Below are 19,838 nucleotides of genomic sequence, written 5' to 3'. Positions count from 1 at the left end.
AGAAATGTTTATAAACCCTTACATTTGTCATCTAGCTGTCCCTGTTTAATTATTTTACTCTTCCTGTCAATCTAATTTTTTTAGACATTTGCATTCCCTTCCGTCTGCTTCGTATGCTGCATTTTTATATTTTCTCCTATATCAATTAAATTCAGTATCTCCTGTGTTATCCAAGTGTCATCCATTAGAACTTGTCTTTTTACCTAGCCTCTGCTGCCTTCACTATTTCATCTCTTAATGTTACCCATTCGTCTTTTACTGTATTCCTTTCCCCTGTTCTAATCAATCGTTGCCTAATGCTCCCTCTGAAACTTTCAGCAACCTCTGGTTCTTTCAACTTATTCAGATGCCTTTTCCTTAATTTTCTACCTATTCGCAGTTTCATTAGTTTTAATTTACAGGTCACAACCAATAAGTTATGGTCAGAACCGACATCGGCCGCTGGAAATGTCTTGCAATTTTAAATCTGTTCCCGAAATCTCTGCCTTACCATCATACAATCAATTCGAAACCTTCTAGTGTCTCCAGGTGTCTTCCAGGTATATAACCTCCTTTCATGGTTCTTAAACCAATCGTAAGCGATGATTAAACTCTGTACAAAATTCTGCCAGGCGGTTTCCTCTTTCATTCCTTTCCTCCAGTCCACACTCACCTTTAATTTTTCCTTCTTTTCCTTTCCCTACTATCGAATTCCAGTCCCCCAGCAGAACTAAATTTTCATCTCCCTTAACTATCTGAATAATTTCTTTTATATAATCATACATTACTTCAATCTTTTCATCGTTTGCAGAGCTGTTGGCATATAAAGTTGTACTACTGTGGTGGGTGTGGGCTTCGTGTCTCCCTTGGCTACGATTATGCTTTCCCTATACTGTTGACAGTAGCTTACCCACATTCTTTTTTCTTATTCATTATTAAACTCGCTCCTATTTGGTTTTGTATTCATAACCCTGTTCTGTCCCTTCTACCATCGAGCTTCGGTAATTGCCACTGTATGTAAATTCAACCTATCAATCTCTCTTTTTGAACTTTCTAACTTACTTGCACGGTTATGGAATCGAACATTCCACGCCCCGATCCGTAGAACTCCAGTTTTTTCTCCTCTGATGACGACATTCGCCTGAATACATTAAATGTATTCGCAATTGAGAATATGTACAACCATCAGCTGTAGCATGGATTGACGACAGTAAAAATTTGTGCCAGACCGGGACCCGAACGCGGCTTTCAGAATAACACAGGTACTGCGATATCGTATTTATCCGCCGACACCATGCAAGCGACTTTCAAGTAAAATGCCTCACCTGTACGGGAATATACGTAATGTTTGCTGACATATATAACGTTGGATATGGCTGTGAGTCATTTCGGATAGCCAACTGGTAAGGTGACCACTTACGATAAGCGGGAAATCCGGGTTCGAGTCTCGGTTCGGGAACTTTGCATCGTAATTCAGAATAACAAAATGGTTCAAATGGCTCTGAGCACTATGGGACTTAACTGCCGAGGTCATCAGTCCCCTAGAACTTGGAACTACTTAAACCTAACTAACCTATGGACATCACACACCTCCATGCCCGAGGCAGGATGCGAACCTGCGACCGCAGTTGCCGCGCGGTTCCAGAGTGTAGCGCCCAGAACCGCTCGGCCACTCTGGCCGGCTCAGAATAACACGGAATATCGTATTCACTCTCGGGGGTCCGACTCGGGAACTATTCTGCCACAGAATATTTTACCCAAGTGGACGCCACATCTTTTCATTGTATAATGGAGTTGCACACTCTCGGGAAACATTACAGCTGTAGTTTCCCCTTGCTTTCACCCGTCGCAGTACCAGCACAGCAAGGGCGTTTTGGTTGATGTTACAAGGCCAGATCAGTCACTCATCCAGACTCTTGCCTCTGAAAGTACTAAAATGTCTGCTACCTCTCTTCAGAAACCACACGTTTGTCTGGCCTCACAAGAGATAGATCTCCGCTGTGGTTGCACCTACGATATGGCTAAGTGCATCGCCGTGGCACGCAAGCTACCCCACCCACGGCAAGGTCCATGGTTCATGGGAGGAATTATCGCTATACTCATTTATAAATCTGACTGTAATATGAAAGGCCACGCCATCATAAAGCCGGTTTTACTCGATTGTCGTAGTTTTCAGTACTGTTTCATTGGAGTGCTGTGGTAGATTTTGTGTATAAGATCTTTGTAACAACTACTGAAAAACGACGTGATCTCACAGTAACAGAACAAATATTTACAAGTTATTTAAGAGAAATTAAATACAGTCATATTTACACAAATGATGAACGATAATTAAATATAATTGAGAAATGAAATGATCATATGGTATTGTTGGCCGGAAGGCTCCATCCGGGGAAGCTCGGCCGCCGGTTGCAAGTCTTGTTTCAGTCGACGCCACTCTGGGCGACTTGCTCGTCGGTGATGATGATGCAAGAACGATGATGATAACACAACACACAATTCATGAGCGGAGAAAATCTCCAGTCCGCTCGGGAATCGATCCTGAGCCTGCTGCATGGTTAGGAAACACGTTACCATTCAGCTAAGCATGCGGACATAATTGACAAAAAAGACATGTATGCTCATTTAACAAATGTCTGTGAAATAATTACAATCTTCCTAGTGTTAAGTACGATAAAATTTTCGACCTTATATATAAGGCTTTGCAAATGCTCGAAGACAATGCGCTCCTAAAATAAAGAAAAACTATTTCTATTTAGTGATAATTACACGCAGTCGTGGAAGCAAGGACGTACATGGCGTAATATCCCATTAAAGAATCGTCCATAAAGTATGTCATAATCAGTCTAGTATTTACTGAGATATGACTTATTCCTGTCTTAAAGCTGTAAGTGGTGCTAATGCATCCAATGTATAATGCTGACCTTTTAGATACCTAAGGCTGAAATTACACAATCCTACATGAAATAAAAGAGAATGGCAGTTGGAGGCATCACGAAATCACTCAAAAAATTCATTGCAGTTGCAGACCCTATCGCAGTAAAGATTATAGGACGAAATATTGTTTACTATAAATACTCGTATATTCCGATGTCTCCCTCATCATAGCCCAAATCTATGTGAGGGCTTGCTATTTATTCTGCCTCTAGCTACCAGTTAACGGGGATAGGTCCATAAATGTTTTTGGTGACCTGAAAAATGCTCCAAAATTGATCACTTCCGGCTACCTACTGTTACCGTTCGCCTTTCATATTGATGTTCTGAATGTCTTCACAATTATACTCTGAGATGGTGGATATAATCTGACTTGTGCCGAAGACAGCTGAAGAAATACACTTAAAATCCAAATAAATTGCCCTTTGTTTTGGCGTACGAGAGACACACTCGAAGAACAGAAGTTTCGCAATTAGTTCCTAATTGTTCACAAATGATCATAACAATTCATAAATACTGGAAGAACAAACACTTTGCAACTAGTTCCTAATCGTTCACAAATCAAAATAACAGTTCATACATGTGATATTATACAGTCCATCACAAAATTGTAGTTACACATCGAAAGTTAACGGTTATGTTGATGAATGTATTTGCTCGCCTTAAAAAAAGGGGAATTTAGATGAAAATCTTCGACTAACAGAGACAACAAAATTATTGGACTTCGTTGCGGATTCTTATGGACGACACAGGACATACCAGAAAACGTCTAGTTTCCTAAGAGGTAAGATCACATTCTCAATATGTTTAAGTTATTACCACCGCTCTACATGAAAACTTTTAAAATCCAATTATATATTCATTGCCTGAAAATTTAGCTCCACTTCACGAATAATTGCGGAAAAAAGGACACAGACATCCTAAAAAAGCATTCGCCAAAAAAAGACGGTAGAAGACGTACGTTGGGCGACTAAATAATGCTAGACAGAGGTGGCGAAACCTACACCACATGTGCAAGAATATGTTGGCCGTAGGCTATGAATATTGTATGTTTTCCAGTGTTTCAAGTTATTCGATTCTTACTGATATGAATGTGTATGGCGTTTGTCATTTGCGCTTGAAAAACTGTTGTTTGTATGATTTTGGTGGAACACTCATGTGTAATCGTATCTTCTGTTATCAACATATTATTGCAAACTGAGCGTGAAAGACATTACTCGTATAGTACACATTAGATAAGACAATGTCTCAAAGATACATAAACAATTACAACCCTGAGTATAAGGTCACTATTCTTTGTTGCACTCATATGATGTGATGAATACCTAACGAAGAAAAAGGTATCCAGGATTAAGAAGATCAAAATTTTATCAGTAGTCTGTTTTGAACAAGAGCTACTGCTATATAATATTCTATCCATGACCCGAAGCCTGTGTACTCTTTCAGAATAAACAGAATTACTGCTTTTTAATTCCGAAATCAGTTATTTGCACCACATAGTTTCAGTGAAATGTAAAATTTTTAATTTTTGTGGGTAATAGATAAGTCCTGCAGTATTTTGTATTGTCGTCAAACGCATCCGTGTAGTTATCTCCCCATGACACTTGACCGATTACTCACTAAGACGTATGCTCAAATCTGGATGCTGGGCAATTATTAATTGCTGTTAGAACCAACTGTTAGGTACACCAATAAAGATTTAAATTCGTACTGTTATGCGCTCTACGCTAACAGAAGGATAAAAAAAATTTTGTTGTTCACATCTAAGCTGTATCAAATTAAACGTCTGAAGTACTGTACAGTGAAAGCGCAAAGTGATGGTTGTAAAATAACGAAACATATTATTACAATAAAGAAACAAGGAGCTTTGATCTGCTGTTTCAGCTCTGATCTGATGAACGTGTCTCTTATAGGGATATTAAGAAAAAGAAATGACATCATACGTTCTATTGGTATTATTAATAAACATTTTCTGCTGTACATAATGTACACTGCTTGAACATAATTTGTTGGATTTGTGTAACTTCAAGTTAATGTTTACAGGTTGCCGTATCACATAGAAACAGCGTACTTCAAATATCTTTTCTTCGTATCAAAGATTCATTTTTCTAGTTCCATTGGCTATAAGCTGTCCAAAACTAATGTACTGCACATCTTCCTCATGCGATTCTCAGGTAACTTACAGTAATTAATAGTAACAGGCAGATGCTAATTTTGTTAAATGATTAACATCGTTCATTCATTGTTTGTAAATGTTCCTATAGAGGTGTTCACAGATTTATTGCATGTTAATTTCGTAATTAACTTAATGTTCAACTAATGAAACATACAGAAGTATCTTTCAGTTCTGCCAGTTAAAATACATCGCCGCATCAAGTTTATATAAAGAAAACAGTGGGTGACGACCACTGTCGAATGCCCGTGAAGAACCTACAGATGGTTTAAAAACAAGTTGTATTGGGTCCAAACCGCTCTAATCAATACAGTTTTTTTACTGTACACAGACTTTGGGCACTGTCGAAGTTCTTCGTTTTGTGTTCGCTACAGGAACATCGTTTACACTACGAGCATTGAGGAGATGTTTGGCTGTGCATCCACGAAATTTGAGTCTCCTTTTAACTTCTTGGGCACCGATGCACTTATGTGGAGCTCAGAGCCTATCAGCACCCGATGTCAGAATTCATACGGCTTCCGCAGTTGAGTCGCTGATGGGCGTTACGACACGTGCGCCGAGCAGGTACCAGAGCACCACACGAATTGTCCTCTGAGAGGGGCAGTGCATCATGTGGTTGTACTTGTGAAATGCCAGCGTCGTAGCGCTAATCGTAGATGGGGAGATCGGTGACAGAGGCGATCCAGTCGAGGTTCTGGTAGACGTTGGTGAAGACGGACCGGTTACCAGAGAGATCGGTGCCGATGGCGACGCCCACCACCTTATAGCTGCCCACTGCACCGCCCGCCACCGCCAGAGGGCCACCGTAGTCCCCCTGAAAACACACGTGTGTAATACGTACCACTAAAGCCGTGGGCACAAAATGAAAAACTACACACAACTGTGACAAAAAATGAACGTGCGGCATTGAACGCATCGTGCTTTACAACGTATTTCAGATGTTTACAGTCATCCTTTCAGACGCCATACAAAGTGCCTGGGAAAAGCTATGTGTATCGTTTTCATCTTTACAGTAATTCCAGTTCCAAAGAATGCTGATGTTGATCGCTATGAAATACAGAACTATCAGTTTAATAAGTCATGGTTGCAAAATAATGAGACAATTTATTTGTGGAAGACAAGAAAGACTAGTAGAAGCCAACCTTGGGGAACATCAGTTTGAATTCCAGAGAAATGTAGGAACACGCGAGGGATTACTGACACTACGATTTACACTATGTGATCAAAAGTATCCGGACACCCCCAAAAACATACGTTTTCCACATTATAGGTGCACTGTGCTGCCACCTGCTGCCAGGTAGTCCATATCAACGACCTAAGTAGTCATTAGACGTCGTGAGTAAGCAGAATGGGGCGGACTGCGGAACTCACGGACTTCGAACATGGTCAGGTGAGTGGGTGTCACTTGTGTCATAGTGTGTAGGCGAGATTTCCACACTCCTAAACATCCCTAGGTCCAGTGTCTCCGATGTGATACTGAACTGGAAATGTGAAGGGACACGTACAGCACAAAAGCGTACAGGCATACCTCGTCTGTTGACTGACGGAGACCGCCGACAGTTGAAGAGGGTCGTAATGTGTAATAGGCAGACATCTATCCAGACCATCAGACAAGAATTCCAAACTTCATCCGGATCCACTGCAAGTACTATGATAGTTAGGCGTGACATAACGAAACTTGGATTTCATGGTCGGGCCGCTGATCGTAAGCCACACTTCACGCAAGTAAATGCCAAACGACGCCTCGCTTGGTGTAAGGAGCGTAAACATTGGACAATTGAACAGTGGAAAACGTTGTGTGGAGTGACGAATCACGGTGCACAATGTGGCGATCCGATGGCAGGGTGTGGGTATGGCGAATGCCCGGCGAACGTCATCTGCCAGCGTGTGTAGTGGCAACAGTAAAATTCGGAGGCTGTGGTGTTACGGTGTGGTCGTGTTTTTCATGGATGGGGCTTGTACCCGTTGTCGTTTTGCGTGGCATTATCACAGCACAGTCATACATTGATGTTTTAAGCACCTTCTTGATTCCCACTGTTGAAGAGCAAATAGGGGACGGCGATTGCATCTCTCAACACGATCGTACACCTGTTCATAATGCACGGCCTGTGGCGGAGTTTTTACACGACCTGAATTCTACAGAACACCTTTGGGGCGTTTTGGAACGCCGACCCAGGCCTCACCGACCGACATCGGTACCTCTCCTCAGTGCAGCACTCCGTGAAATATGGGCTGCCATTCCCCAAGAAACCTTCCAGCACCTGATTGCACGTATGGCTGCGAGAGTGGAACCTGTCATCAAGGCTAAGAGTGAGCCAACACTATGTTGGATTCTAACATTAGCGATAGAGGGCGCCGCGAACTTGTAAGTCATTATCAGCCAGGTGTCCAGATACCTTTGATCACACAGTGTATCTTAGAAGACAGGTTGAAGAAAACCTGTATTCACAACATTTATAGTTTTTGAGAAGGCATTTGACAATGTTCCTCGATGAACGTTCACTGGACAGTGGACTGTGCGTTTATTTGAAACATCCTGGAAGATTAAAACTATATGCCCTTCCAGGACACAGACTTTTTGCCTAAGGCACAGAATTTTGGTTTGAGACCAAGTCTGGCACACAGGTTTAATCCGTCAGGACGTTCTGGTGACGTTGATTGGAACACATTCTTTGAAGTTCTGAAAGTAACAGGAATGAAATACACGGTACGTGAGATTACTTACAACTTGTGTAAAAGCCAAAAAACAGCTGAATAGTTGAAGGACATGAAACAGATGCAGCAGTTGAAAAGGGAACGAGGTTTGTAGCGTATCTCCCACGTTATACAATCTACTCGTCGAACAAGCAGTAAAGGAAACAAGGAGAACTGTGGAATCAGAATAGGAGCTCATGGCGGATGACATTGTAATTCAGTCAGAGTCGGAATGGAATGGGCTGTGTCTTGAAAAGAGGATAGCCCTTATGATGAGTATCAACAAAAGCAAAACTTGGATGGTGACATGAAATGGTTGTATGGAGCTGATGGTGGGAGGCACCACCTGGGGAAATTCGACCGCCTCGTTGCAAATCTTTTTTAGTTGACGCCACACTGGGCAACTTGTGTGACGATGGTGATGAAATAATGGTGAGCCCAGCATAACACCCAGACCCAAGTGGAGCAAATCTCCAAACCAGCCGGGAATCGAACGCGAATCCGCTGCGTCGCAACCCGACGTGCTGACGACTCAGCTGAGGGGGCGGACATGAGGTTAGGTATTCAGGTGTTGTCTGAGGTAATTAGATTAGGAAACGAGACATTAAAAATAGTAGACGGGTTTTGCTATTTGGACATCAAAATAGATGACGATGGCCGAGGTAAAGAAAGCAGACAATTAGACTGGCAGTAGTTCACTGCTCAAGAGAAGTGTGGTAGATAAATGTAAAAAATGGTTTTAATTGGCTTGGAAATCTGTATAGAACTCGGCAGAAATCCAGTCTTGGGGTCTTAATAGGTTTTAACGATTTCACCCACTTTTTAGTACCATTATTTATATCAGTATCACTGTAGTAATGGAGTGACAGAGCGTAGAAAAACATGTTCCTCTCCCGCGCATGTACCGGATAACACTTAATACCAGAGAGTGCAATAATTAATAATTTTTTCGATTTAGTCAAATAGACACAGATTTATCCGGAAAGAGTAGTCTGTCTCTATGAATCGAACCACGCTTACTCTTTCATATGTGTATTCAAGAGTTAGAAAGTATTACCTCAAGGCATTTGTATGGAGTTTAATCTTGTACGGACGTGAAGGTGGACGATAAACAGTTGAGAGAAGAAGAGAATAGAAAATTTTTTAAATGCGATGATGCAGAAGAATGGTGAAGGTCACTTGGGTAGATGAAATAAGTAACCAATAGGTAGTGAATCAAATATGGGAAAAAAATGTGGCACTGCTTGACTTTGAGGAGGGATTGATTGATAGGACACATCACACTGTCAGTAGCTCAGAATGGGGCTCCGGAAGCAGTAACGAAATTTTTTTATCGTTTTCCCAGTAATATGCAATGGCTGACAGGTAGCAAAACAAGTTTAAAATTTAACCTCACATCATTTGTCCTGGACAACTCCTTCCATTCCATGGACAGATTTCTGTTTAAAAACTGGTAGCTTGTAGAAATAAATACAATAAAAAGCTCTAGTTTTCCCGTAGAGTTGCATGAGTGGGGCTACAAAATAATGTGTTCATTAATGTTAACAATGAACGGGCCCTGTAAAGTGGTTCGTTGCAAAACATGTCGATAAAAGAATCGCTAAGATGATCTGTGGAACATGTAACTAGCTTGATGTTGGGGCATCAAGGAATCGTCAGTTTCGTAACAGAAAGAAGTGTGTGTGTGTAATTTGGGGGATTGGGGGGAGAGGGGTTAAAATTATATAGATAGATCAAGGCTTGAGTGTAGTAAGTGCGTTCATACTACGTAGGGAGCAGTACCTATGCAGAGATGAAGAGGCTTGCGGAAAATAGACTTGCATGCAAAGCTGTATGACATGAGTCGGACATAACAGCAACACAATCGATGTCTTACTGGGTAAACTCTTGTGGTCAGCTGCACAACTATGATTGACTTACCCCTTGTTTTAGGATTGTTTACATCACTTAATATGGGACTGCAGGGATGGACCACTTGGCACTTCAACATCTACGCTTCTAATGCATACATCGACAGTGGCCCCTGCCTACAAGGGATTTCCCGCTGGTGTTCAGTCTTTGTGGTCAAGTCTTTCAACTTGCACAGCTTTATTTGCAACTCTCTCTCGGGCCATTTGGTGTACCTCAGTTCCCTCGTGGCTGCGGCCAGCTACTCACCGTGGTGACGTCCACCTGGTTGTACGTGTAGATGCACACGTGGTAGCCAGCCCCGCACTCCCCGGCGAAGCTGCCGTTGGCGCTCTTCAGAGTCGTCTCCGTCGGCCCTCCTGCAACAGGCGAAGCCTAGGCTAGCGGCAACTGGCTTCTGACTCACTGCAGCGGTGCTGCTGCTCCACGTGCAAACATTCATGGGAAGAAATACTGCCGCACCTCTCCTCTACGCAGAATTTTGACTACGATGAAAGCGTTGCCGCCTCACTCCTAGTGGACAAGAGCTTCACTCTGAACAGAGAAGGATGCAGTCAGCCCTTCGGACTTATTGCACATATGAGGAGCAGTAAACTTACACAACTCGACAAAGGCGAAAAGTTTCAGATTATTGATTAACTAAAGAAACAACGCCCCCGGAGTAGACAACATTCCATGAGAACTACTGACAGCCTTGGGAGAGCCAGTCCTGACAAAACTCTACCATCTGGTGAGCAAGATGTATGAGACAGGCGAAATACCATCAGACTTCAAGAAGAATATAATAATTCCAATCCCAAAGAAAGCAGGTGTTCACAGATGTGAAAATTACCCAACTATCAGTTTAATAAGTCACAGCTGCAAAATACTAACGTGAATTCATTACAGACGAATGGAAAAACTGATAGAAGCCGACCTCGCGGAAGATCAGTTTGGATTCCGTAGTAATGTTGGAACACGTGAGGCAATACTGACCTTATGACTCATCTTAGAAGAAAGATTAAGGAAAGGCAAACCTACGTTTCTAGCATTTGTAGGCTTAGAGAAAACTTTTGACAATGTTGATTGGAATATTCTCTTTCAAATTCTCAAGATGGTAAGGGTAAAATACAGGGAGCGAACGGCTATTTACAATTTGTACAGAAACCAGATGGCAGTTGTAAGAGTGGAGGGGCATGAAAGGGAAGCAGTGGTTGGGAAGGGAGTGAGACAGGGTTGTAGCCTATCCCCGATGTTATTCAATCTGTATATTGAGCAAGCGATAAAGGAAACAAAAGGAAAATTTGGAGAAGGAATTAAAATCCATGGAGAAGAAATAAAAACTTTTAGGTTTGCAGATGACAATGTAATTCTGTCAGAGACAGCAAAGGACCTGGAAGAGCAGTAGAACGGAATGGATATAAGATGAACATCAAAAAAAGGAAAACGAGGATAATTGAATGTAGTCGAATTGAGGCGGATGATGCTGAGGGAATTAGATTAGGAAATGAGACACTTAAAGTAGTAAAGGAGTTTTGCTATTTGGGGAGCAAAATAACTGATGATGGGCGAAGTAGAGAAGATATAAAATGTAGACTGGCAATGGCAAGGAAAGCGTTTCTGAAGAAGATAAATTTGTTAACATCGTGTATAGATTTAAGTGTCAGGAAGTCGTTTCTGAAAGTATTCGTATGGAGTGTAGCCATGTATGGAATTGAAACATGGACGATAAATAGTTTGGACAAGAAGAGAATAGAAGCTTTTGAAATGTGGTGCTACAGAAGAATGCTGAAGATTAGATGGGTAGATCACGTAACTAATGTGGGGGTATTGAATGTAATTGGAGAAAAAAGAAAATTTTTGGCACAACTTGAGTAGAAGAAGGGATCAATTGGTAGGGCATATTCTGAGGCATCAAGGGATTACCAATTTAGTATTGGAGGGCAGCGTTGATGGTAAAAATTGTAGAGGGAGTCCAAGAGATGAATACACTAAGCAGATGCAGAAGAATGTAGGCCTACAGTAGGTACTGGGAGATGAAGAACCTTGCACAGGATAGAGTAGCATGGAGAGCTGCATCAAACCAGTCTCAGGGCTGAAGACCACAACAACAACAACAAAGAACCCATGGATGCGTAATCTTTTGTGTACTGTCATTCATAGGCTGAATGATAGCACAAAGAACGAAGTACAGCTACAGGTATAAGCTGTCGTGCGACTTTTTACCTAGAAAAGTAGTGAGATGAAGTATATAAAAAGGAACAAGATATGACTGATTGAATAACTAGCTTCACTTGTGATTTTGTCCTTCTGCCGTACCTGGACCATTAAGGCAAATTATAAAAATGCATCGACTCTTCGTGGCATTGTGTTGATGCGGTATGCTGTGCTTATGTGAAACCGAGAGGAAAAATAATATTTCAATCACACAGTGACCGAACATAAGAATATCCTTTACTGCGTGTAGTACCAGCAGTCTCTTGGGCACATGTTAATGGGACTTTGAGAGAAAATGGAAAAATTAATCAGCTCAAAATTAATAGCAAAATATCGTGAATAATAACGGAAAGGAAAATGTGTAGCCCATTAAGTACTCGAAGAGTTTAATTCTACTCTTGCGCACATTTCTCTAGCTGAAATCTCAAGCAATATACCTATTTTTTGCACACTTGAGGTTAGAATAGCTTATCAAGGGATCCCGCACAGCTTTTCCCTTCAGCAATCCCAAATGGTATAACAACATGCAGGATGTATTCTGAGGTGACAAAAGTCACGATGTAGCGATATGAACATATGCAGAGGGTGGTAGTGTCCCGTAAGTAAGGCATAAAAGGGCAGTGAGTTGACGGAGTTGTCATTTGTACTTGGGCGATTCGTGGTGATTACGACCGCACGACGGGAATTAACAGACTTTGAACAAGGAATAGTAGTTGGAGCTAGATGCATGGGACGTTCCATTCCGGAAATCGTTCAAGAACTCAATATTGCGAGATACACAGCACGAAGGGTGTGCCGAGAATACCAAACTCCAGGCGTTAACTCTCACAACGGACAACGCAGTGTCCGACGGTCTTCACTTAATGACCGAGAGGATCGACGTTTGCGTACAGTTGTCAGTGCTAACAGACAAGCAACTCGACGTGAAATAAACGCAGAAATCAATGTTGGACGCACGACGAACATATCCGTTAGGAAAATTTGGCGATATTTGGTGTTAACCTGCAGACGACCAACGCGAGAGCCTTTGCTAACAGCACGTCGTCGTCTGCAGCGATTCGCCTGGGCTAGTCACCATATAGGCGGTAACCTAGATCACTGGAAAACCGTGGCTTGCGTCAGATGAGCCCCGATTTTAGTAGGTAAGAGCTAATGGTAGGACTGGAGTAAGGCGCAGACCCCAGGAAGCGATGGACCCTTGTCGTCGACAAGGCACCGTGCAATCTGGTGGTGGCCTCATATTGATGTGCGCTGAGTTTACATGGAATGGACTGGGTCCTCCGGTCCAGCTGAACCGATCATTGACTGGAAATGAATGTGTTCGACTACTTAGAGACCATTTGTAATCGTTCATCGACTTCATGTCCCAAAGAAAATGGTTCGAATGGCTCTGAGCACTATGGGACTTAACATCTGAGATCATCAGTCCCCTAGAACTTAGAACTACTTAAACCTAACTAACCTAACGACATCACACACATCCATGCCCGAGGCAGGATCCGAACCTGCGACCGTAGCGGTCGCGCGGTTCCAGACTGAAGCGCCTAGAACCGCTGGGCCACATGTCCCAAACAACGATGTAACTTTTATGGATGACTATGAGTCATCTCACCATGCCACGATTGTTCGCGATTGGTTTGAAGAACAATCTGGACAGTTCGAGTGAATGATTTGGTCACTCATCGAATACTTATGGGACATAATCGAGAGGTCAGTTCGTGCACAAACTCCTACACCGGCAACAATTTCGCAACTACAGATGACTAGAGAGGCAGCGTGGTTCAGTATTCTGCTAGGGATTTCCAACGACTTGCTGAAGCCATTCCAAATCGAGTTGCTGCTCTATATCGGGAAAAATGAGGCCCCACACGACATTAGGAGGTATTCAATAATTTTTGTTATCTCAGTGTATTTAATTTCTTCTTTTTTCTCCCACCCCTTAAATAGTCGCAATTGTCTGATCCCTCTCCATAACGGTGGCCGTGCGGTTCTAGGCGCTTCAGTCTGGAACCACGCGACTGCTACGGTCGCAGGTTCGAATCCTGCCTCGGGCATGGATGTGTGTGATGTCCTTAGGTTAGTTAGGTTTAAGTAGTTCTAAGTTCTAGGGGACTGATGACCTCAGATGTTAAGTCCCATAGTGCTCAGAGCCATTTTGAACCTCTCCATAAGTCGAAGGTATGTTATACCATACCTGTCGAAATGATATTTTTTTGCGCGTATTTGTGTGTGTGCCGCGCGGGATTAGCCGAGCGGTCTTATGCGCTGTAGTCATGGACTGTGCGGCTAGTCCTGGCGGAGGATCGAGTCCTCCCTCGGGCTTGGGTGTGTTTGTTTGTCCTTAGGATAATTTAGGTTAAGTAGTGTGTAAGCTTAGGGACTAATGACCTTAGCAGTTAAGTCCCTTAAGATTTCACACACATTATTTGTGTGTGTGTGTGTGTAGTGTGTGTGTGTGTGTGTCAACGTAGTCTTCCTGTAACTTAAATGACTTTGATAACCTACTGGGCTGGGCACGTAGTGTCATAAGATACAAAAATGTGCTACATTTCGATTTAACTGCCACTCTATAGCCTCTCAACATAATTCTCCATGTGGATTCCCATGCATGATCTGTTCAACCGGTCCTTTCACTATATACTGGTCCATACATCGAGTTCTTTGTACGAATCCTTCCATTAACAATGTGGTCAATCAATGCATCCCGGAGTACAAGGCCAGGTGGTCAGTAACACACCGTACTTCATGTGACAACACTGCCGAGCGGTCTGCTATTTTAGACACATACAAAACACATCACAAACTTTCACCATGTATTAAACGTGTAGTGTACGCTGTCTCTCGAAAAAGCACCGAGACTGATTTTATTCCTGGTGTAGAAGCGACGTCGACGCAGTAACTATCGGGACAGCTTAAACCACCAACTGTAAACAAAATATGTACGTTCGACTAGTCGGTTGTGAGCAAGTAGTGTCAAGTTGAGGGTGTGCGACTGTAGTGCGTAAACATTGTTGTGTCGATCAGTGCACAGCAACATCTGTAAATGAAGTGCTGAAGACCCTCTCCAGAATGTCATCAAGAACCGAAAAGTGTGTGCAAAGTTTGTGTCGCACACCTCGTCTTCTGAACAAAAACAACGACCTATGGGCACATGCCACTACTTGATTAAAATGCAAACGCTTCGCCAACATAACCGAGATTCTAATCAACGTAATGCGCGAGTTGCACAATATCCCAAAGAAGGATTCTTCTGACAGTTTCACATGGTTGTATGGATTTCTGTGCGTTGTATTCAACTGGGGGAAGACTATATAACACACAGTTTTCTCTATTTCTTACGAATCCAATCTCGAAACGTTGCGGACCGATGGGATGTGTCAATAGACGTAAGGCAACACCTGCCTCGGCAGCTGCGCGGTCAGCCCGGCGGATTGTTAACCGAAGGGGACTGTGTTCGATTCCTGGCCTTCACATCCGATTAGAAGAGGTATACGATTATCGCTTGCATTTTTAAGTCACCAGTCTTTTGACTCACTTGATTTCAGCGTTCCCTTACTCCTGCCTTCTACTAATTTTTGTTTATTTGCACACGTGTTACACCCAACATAGTCGATAGTGAATTTTGAATTTTTCCGTCTTATTTCGTGTTGTGTACCTTGTAGCATCAAGTTTAGAAATATCTTCCTCCAGAACGAATTTTCGCTCTGCAGCGGGTTGTGTGCTGATTTGAAACTTCCTGGCAGATTGAAACAGTGCCGGCCCAGGATTCGAACCTACAGTGTTTGCATTTCGAAGGCAATTGCTCTTACCGACAGAGCTCAGCAAGCACGAATCACAATGCCCCCTCCCTCCCCTTCCGCCAGTACATACAATAGCTCTCTGCAAACCTTGCTGGACTAGTACTCCTGGACGAAAGGATACTGCGAAGAAATGGTTTAGCCACAATCTAAGGGATTGTTTCGAGAATGAATTACCACTCTGCAGCGGAGTGTACGCTGATTTTAAACTTCCTCCCGATCCAGAACACAGATTTAATCTTACAGAAAGTATCAATATCTTCCTCAAATGTAAGTCTTTACTAAATTGTAGAAGAGTTCTTCTGTTGAAGCGAGCTTTGTTTCTCTGCTACAGTCAACTTCTAGGGTCCCTTGCATCGGTTGTACTACGTAATTTAGCTTCATTAGGAAAGATTTTTTTTCTGGGTTAGTACTGTCTTCCTCAGTTTTTACGTTTGAAAAGATGCTGTGAGAGTAGTACCCTGCACTTTTACGCTAGAGTATTTTTACGGTCACGTGAGATTATTGCTTGGATTGCCAATGAAAGAGCATCAAGAGACAGTAGAACATTACAACTACAACGAGCACAAAGAACTACTTGACCAACTTACAAAAAACGATCTCTTTCAAAAAATACTAAACTTCGGCATTATTCCTCTGTCGTTAAACCGGAGGTAAAGAACGCAAGTGAAACAAAATTTAAACTAAACACTCAAGCAACAACTGATAAGTTGTAGAAAGTTGGTAGACGAATACTCTGAACTGTTATCAACATAAAACACCAAGTTAATGGTCGCTGGAGATTCTTGCCCAGTACGGTGGTTTACTAAGAAAGTCAATCCATTGTTGACACGATGTGAAAAAGTAAGGTTGCAATTTTTGACCACATTTCTCGCCTACTGAATACTAGACAAGAAGCAGCTGGTTTAAAGTAGTGAAATTGGATCTAAATGAATTGAACATTACCAAACATCAAATTAAACATAGGAAAGAGAAAATACTGCTGAAGAACAAGTGCGTACACTGATGAGCCAAACCTTTATGACCACCTGCTTAGTGCCTTGTTTGACCGTATTTGGAACGAAATACGTCACTGATTCTGGGTATCAAGGAACCGACAGTTTTCTGGTAGGTTTGTGGAGGTGTGTGGCATTAGATGTCTACGCGCAGGTCAAGTAATTCGCTTAAATAACGGACCGCTAGTTTGCGTACGTGGTGATGGCACCTGATAGCAATCCAGATGGGTTCCATAGGATTTGCAACAGTGAGTTCACTACAGTGCTCCTCAAACCACTGTAGCGTAATACTGGCTCCGAGATACGGAAAACTGTACTGCTGAAAATGTCATCGCCGTCGGGGGAGACACCAAGCATGGAGGGTGCATGTGGTTCGCAGCTGTCAGTGTGTCTTCGATTACTACCACAGGTCCCATGCAAGAGCAGGAGAGTGTCTCCCACAGCATAGTCTCAGCAGTCTGCGTCCTTGGGGCACTGCAGGATTCGAGACGCCGTTCACCTCGTTGACAGCGATCGCCGAAACGACCAACGACCTAGTGTAGCAAAAATGTGATTCACCGGAAGAACTGAAACGTATCCATTGATCTACGGTCGAATCCTATGGTCCCATGCCCATTGCAATCGCAATTTACGTTGTCGTTAGGTCAACATGTGACCACGACGAGGCGATCTGATGCGAATCTCGATGTTCAACAATGTACGATGAACAATGTGCTCTGAAACATTTGTGTGAGCACCAGCATTGTGCTCTTTCGTCAGAGACGCCACAGATACCACAGATCTTTCTTACTTTACAGAGCAGACAAGCCTCCAAACCCACGTTCTGCGGTCCGGCCGATGTGGCCGAGCGGTTCTAGGTGCTTCAAAAAAATGGTGCAAATGGCTCGGAGCACTATGGGACTCAACTGCTGAGGTCATTAGTCCCCTAGAACTTAGAACTAGTTAAACCTAACTAACCTAAGGACATCACAAACATCCATGCCCGAGGCAGGATTCGAACCTGCGACCGTAGTGGTCTTGCGGTTCCAGACTGCAGCGCCTTTAACCGCACGGCCACTTCGGCCGGCCTAGGTGCTTCAGTCCGGAACCGCGCTGCTGTTACTGTCACAGGTTCGAATCCTGCCTCGGGCATTGATGTGTGTGATGTCCTTAGGTCAGTTAGGTTTAAGTAGTTCTAGGTCTAGCAGACTGATGACCTCAGATGTTAAGTCCTATAGTACTTAGAGCCATTTGAATCACGTTCTGTGAAGAGTCGTGGACGACGAACCATTGAGCACCTAGTGGTTGTTTCACTGTCTCTCTACCTCTTTCTGTAGATGCTCTCGACAGTAGCATGTGGACATTCGACCAGCTTCCCCGTTTTCGAGATGCTCGTTCACAGGCTCTGCTTAGTAATAATCTGCCTTTTGTTAAGGGGGGGGTAGGACGTCAAACGGGCCGACTTCGAGAAGGAGAGTCACCACAGGACATCTTAATTTGCACTGTCTATACTTTTATAAATAAATTCATAACACTTTGTCAGCATGACCAGGAAGGATTCAGGATTCACACTCATAGCAGTGGAAGTTCAAAAACACAAAAAATAATATTTTTTAAATGTTAAATTTCATGATTTTTTTCACTTACTGTTGGCTGCATTTGTTGCTATAGGTACACTTTTCTTCATAAGTAAGAGAGAATCTCCGATGAATTTTGCACAGCTTACAAACCATACTTACAGGTGTATGAAACTCGAGAATTTATTTAATCTATGGAAAAATGAATGGGCTGTTACGTTTTAAACTTCGTGTTTAGAGAAAACTCGAATTTTATAGTTAATTATCTCAATTTTTACCACAGTTTTTAACAGATTTGGGAAATTCTAGAGTTTCATACACCTGTAAGTATGGTTTGCATGTTGTGCAAAATTCATTCAAGAATCTCTCTTACTTATGAAGAAAGTGTACCTACAGCAACAAATGCAGCCAATACCAAGTGAAAAAAGATCAAATTTCACATGTAAAAAAATTTGTTTTGTTATGTTTTTGAACTTCCTCTGCTATGAGCGTGAATCCTGAATCATTCCTGGTCATGCTAACAAAGTTTTATGAATTTATTTGTAAAAGTAAATACAGTGTAAATTAAAATGCCCTGTGGTGCCTCTCCTGCTCCAAGTCGGCCCGTTTCACGTCCTACCCCCCTTAACAACGCCTATCTCAATGGATTCCCCCGTTTGTAGCATATATCTTCGCTCAGGTGATACCCTGTCCGTGCCGCTCCACTTACATACTTCAGTTACCGCGTCACGTGCTCGGCACACAACCACACGACGTCTAATCTAGCCATGGGTAGTGGTCATAATGTTTTGGTTTACCAGTAAATGTCATGCCCGCAGAAGCAAAAGCCGCCAGATCATTACGAAAGAAAAAGTTTTGGGAAAGGAAGAAATTATTGAGTGCTAAGATCTAAACTTATTCATTGAGCGCGCTGTTGTATAATGTTTGATTTTAGTGCTCGAGCGTGGGCGTAAGCTATTTAAATAATAATTAATTAATTAACTGCGAGTAAGCGAATTACATCTCATGTTCATAGGGGCAGTTTAATGTGTTGTTGGTTTTTCTGCGTCAGTTTTGACTGAAGGTGCAGAGGAGACCTGGAGGCACATACCTGCCACAGTGGCTCCCCAGCCCGTCATGACGGCCACCTCTCCGATGAGACTGGCCGGCGTGTCAGAGCGAAACGGCAGGTCCGCTGGCGCGAGGTCTGCAACAAGAGACGACGACGACGGCGACACGCAGCCATTAGCTGCAGTCTCACTTTCTGGCTTTTCTTGGCATTCTCAAATTATTATTAGGCCTACTTAACCGTGATGTAGCAATATCATGCAGTATTACATCATCTGATTATGCAGGGGTGCATCATTATTTCTGTTACGGGGTTCAATAGGTTGTAGAGGGAATATAGTAGATAAAGAATCCATATGTGGGAATGTACCGTTTGATTATAAAAAAAAAGTATGAAGATCCGTCCACTTTCAAATCTCACGCATCGCGATACGATTTGTAGTGGCAGATCTGCACTTCGCGTATATTGGTAACGTTTTCCAGATCGCCTCAGTCCCTCACATACCATATTCGTCCGAATTCAACAGCGGCTATGACAAATTGGTAAGTTCGCAGCTAA

General features: G+C 42.7%; 1 protein-coding gene across 1 annotated transcript; it reads right to left on the bottom strand.

Moving 5' to 3' along the window:
* Positions 1–5,732: 5,732 nt before the first annotated feature.
* Positions 5,733–19,350, bottom strand: LOC126456235 (chymotrypsin-2-like). The gene is made up of 3 exons (XM_050091988.1): positions 19,323–19,350; positions 9,938–10,047; positions 5,733–5,900 (listed from the first exon to the last, which is right to left on the bottom strand). The coding sequence occupies exons 1-3, from the start codon at positions 19,348–19,350 to the stop codon at positions 5,733–5,735; spliced, it is 306 nt and encodes a 101-aa protein (XP_049947945.1).
* Between the last annotated feature and the right edge of the window lie 488 nt (positions 19,351–19,838).

This window comes from Schistocerca serialis, chromosome 2 (genome assembly GCF_023864345.2).
Source record: "Schistocerca serialis cubense isolate TAMUIC-IGC-003099 chromosome 2, iqSchSeri2.2, whole genome shotgun sequence".
NCBI classification, from domain to species: Eukaryota; Metazoa; Arthropoda; class Insecta; order Orthoptera; family Acrididae; genus Schistocerca; species Schistocerca serialis.
This window is presented reverse-complemented; position numbering and strand designations above follow the sequence as displayed.

Coding starts and splice junctions, on each gene's coding strand:
- LOC126456235 (XM_050091988.1), bottom strand. CDS start 19,350: ATGACGGGCTGGGGAGCCACTGTGGCAG. Junction 10,048..19,322: donor CTGGGGAGCCACTGTGGCAG/GTATGTGCCTCC, acceptor CGCCTGTTGCAG/GAGGGCCGACGGAGACGACT. Junction 5,901..9,937: donor ACCAGGTGGACGTCACCACG/GTGAGTAGCTGG, acceptor GTGTGTTTTCAG/GGGGACTACGGTGGCCCTCT.